General features: G+C 47.9%; 1 protein-coding gene across 1 annotated transcript; it reads left to right on the top strand.

Annotated features, from left to right (window-relative positions):
• Positions 1-1,023: 1,023 nt before the first annotated feature.
• Positions 1,024-1,573, top strand: LOC108624132 (uncharacterized). Its single transcript, XM_018023219.2, has one exon. It carries the CDS (start codon positions 1,115-1,117, stop codon positions 1,571-1,573), a length of 459 nt encoding a protein of 152 aa, XP_017878708.1. The 5' UTR covers positions 1,024-1,114.
• Positions 1,574-1,941: the final 368 nt, after the last annotated feature.

The following is a 1,941-nucleotide window of genomic DNA, read 5'->3' as shown; positions in this document are numbered from 1 at the left end:
TTCCATAGTAAAATCATGTATAAATTTTTATGAACATTCACGCGCTTGTTTTAATGTTATAGTACTTTAAAATTAACATGTGTTCTTATGGAGATTAGCAAAATACATTGTCAGGTTCATTGATTAAAAAAATGTAGAAAAAATAGTGTCAAGCTTCTGAAACTTTTTATGCTGATGAATAATTATATAAGGAACATAATGCATCGAAAATACTGAATTTTTACTAAATGAAAAAAGAGATCTTTATTAAAGTACTGATTTAAACAATAACATAAATGCTCGAGTTTTTGGTTCATCCTAACATTTATATAAATCATAATTCTTGAGCGGAAGTACTAAATATTTTGTCGTGAGAGGAATGATCGAAATTGATCTGATCGAATCGTACTTCAAATTCTATTTCTATTAATGTGCATTTCTAGATGACTTCTGACGAGCTCCTGAGAATCTCTGCCTGATTCGAGCCTGTCTTCTGAACCGGTCTGTATACGTGGTGAACGGTAAAAATTCTAAGCATGAATCAACAAGGGAGAAACTCAGGGAACGGTACCAGGACAAGAATGGTCCTGGCGATCGATGCCCAGGTTCCGTCCGTCCGAAGGAGCGAACGGGACACCGCGCGGCGGGTCCGTATCCTTCTAAGCGTTCTCGTCTGACGCGTGCAAGGATATGTAGGTGGTTAGTCGAGCGGCTGACGGTGTATCAGGAGAGCAGACAGGTAGAAAGGGAAACGGGGGACAAAGCGAAACGGAGCAGCGGGCGCGAGAGTTCCCGGCGAAGGAGGCGAGGAGAGGAGCCGAGCGATGGGCGCGGGACAAGGTGCCGAACGAGAGGAGAAAGAGGGTAAGAGAGGGGAATGGTGGGGTCGGTACGAGCGGCTGAACCACCACGTGGTACCCTGGCTCCGTGTGTCTGGTTCAGTAGTGCTCTCTCGGTCGGCTTCGAACGATTTCGCGCCGGATGTCCAACGGGCCTGTTCAACGCGCTCCGAGCCCCGCGTCGTCGTCGTCGTCGTCGTCGTCCGAAACACCAGCGTCTGCGATCGACGATGTGACCGCGTGACCATCGCCCGGGACACTGAAACCTCGTCAGAGTCTTAACGGCCGATCCTACGATGGCACCCGCGCCGAGGATTGTTCTCGCGTGCTCCCTTCTAGTTCTGTCGATCGGACGCGCCTCCACCGGCGAGCATCGTTCGGAGTTCGCCGGCCGCGGCGGGCTCGCCCTGCCTCTCTGGTTCCACGAGAAGCTCGCCCGTACGCGTCACGACGGCAGGGACGTCGTCGACGATCGGAGTCGGGACGATCTCACCGTCGGATCCAGTACGACCGTGGCACCGCACGTTCCTGGACTGGCCAGACGACACGTGGACCAGCAGCGCGTCCACGAGCAACGAGCTTCGAGATCGGAGAAATTCAGCGCGGTAGCCGTCGCGGAGTATTCCGGGACCAGGGCCATCGCCTACGCTGGTTTTCATAATAATCATCGTCATCAACCTAGCGACGCGGCCACGCAAAGCTACCATCATCATACAACAACTCCGGCTACTTACACCAGGCACCATCCTGGGTGAGTAGGCAACTTTCTTCAGTCTTGATACGAACCTTCGATAAGCCCACGAATCGACTCTCGTATCTGAGCTTCCTATTTAATATATTTATTAACGACGCATCCGCCATTTTTCTATTTTGCAAATTTTTTTATTATTGGAGACTAGATTATGGATTTTTGTATATAATAATATATTTACACCAAAACCTCACTTTGCGTCGTGGTTACGTTCCAAAAAAACACGACGCAAATTGAAACGACGCAAAGTGAATTAAGATTTCCTATAGCAAACCATGTAAAGATCGAAGATAGGTTCCAGGGTTACGAAAATACTACTTTTTAAAAATTAAAACTTTGAAAGAATTGAACAAAGTACATACATTACAACAC

The sequence above is a fragment of the Ceratina calcarata genome, unplaced genomic scaffold, assembly GCF_001652005.2.
Source record: "Ceratina calcarata isolate Rehan_Ccalc_2016 unplaced genomic scaffold, ASM165200v1 scaffold298.2, whole genome shotgun sequence".
Classification (NCBI taxonomy): domain Eukaryota; kingdom Metazoa; phylum Arthropoda; class Insecta; order Hymenoptera; family Apidae; genus Ceratina; species Ceratina calcarata.
The sequence above is the reverse complement of the archived record's forward strand: the minus strand, read 5'-3'. Positions and strand labels throughout refer to the sequence as shown.

Coding starts and splice junctions, on each gene's coding strand:
- LOC108624132 (XM_018023219.2), top strand. CDS start 1,115: ATGGCACCCGCGCCGAGGATTGTTCTCGCGTGCTCCCTTCTAGTTCTG.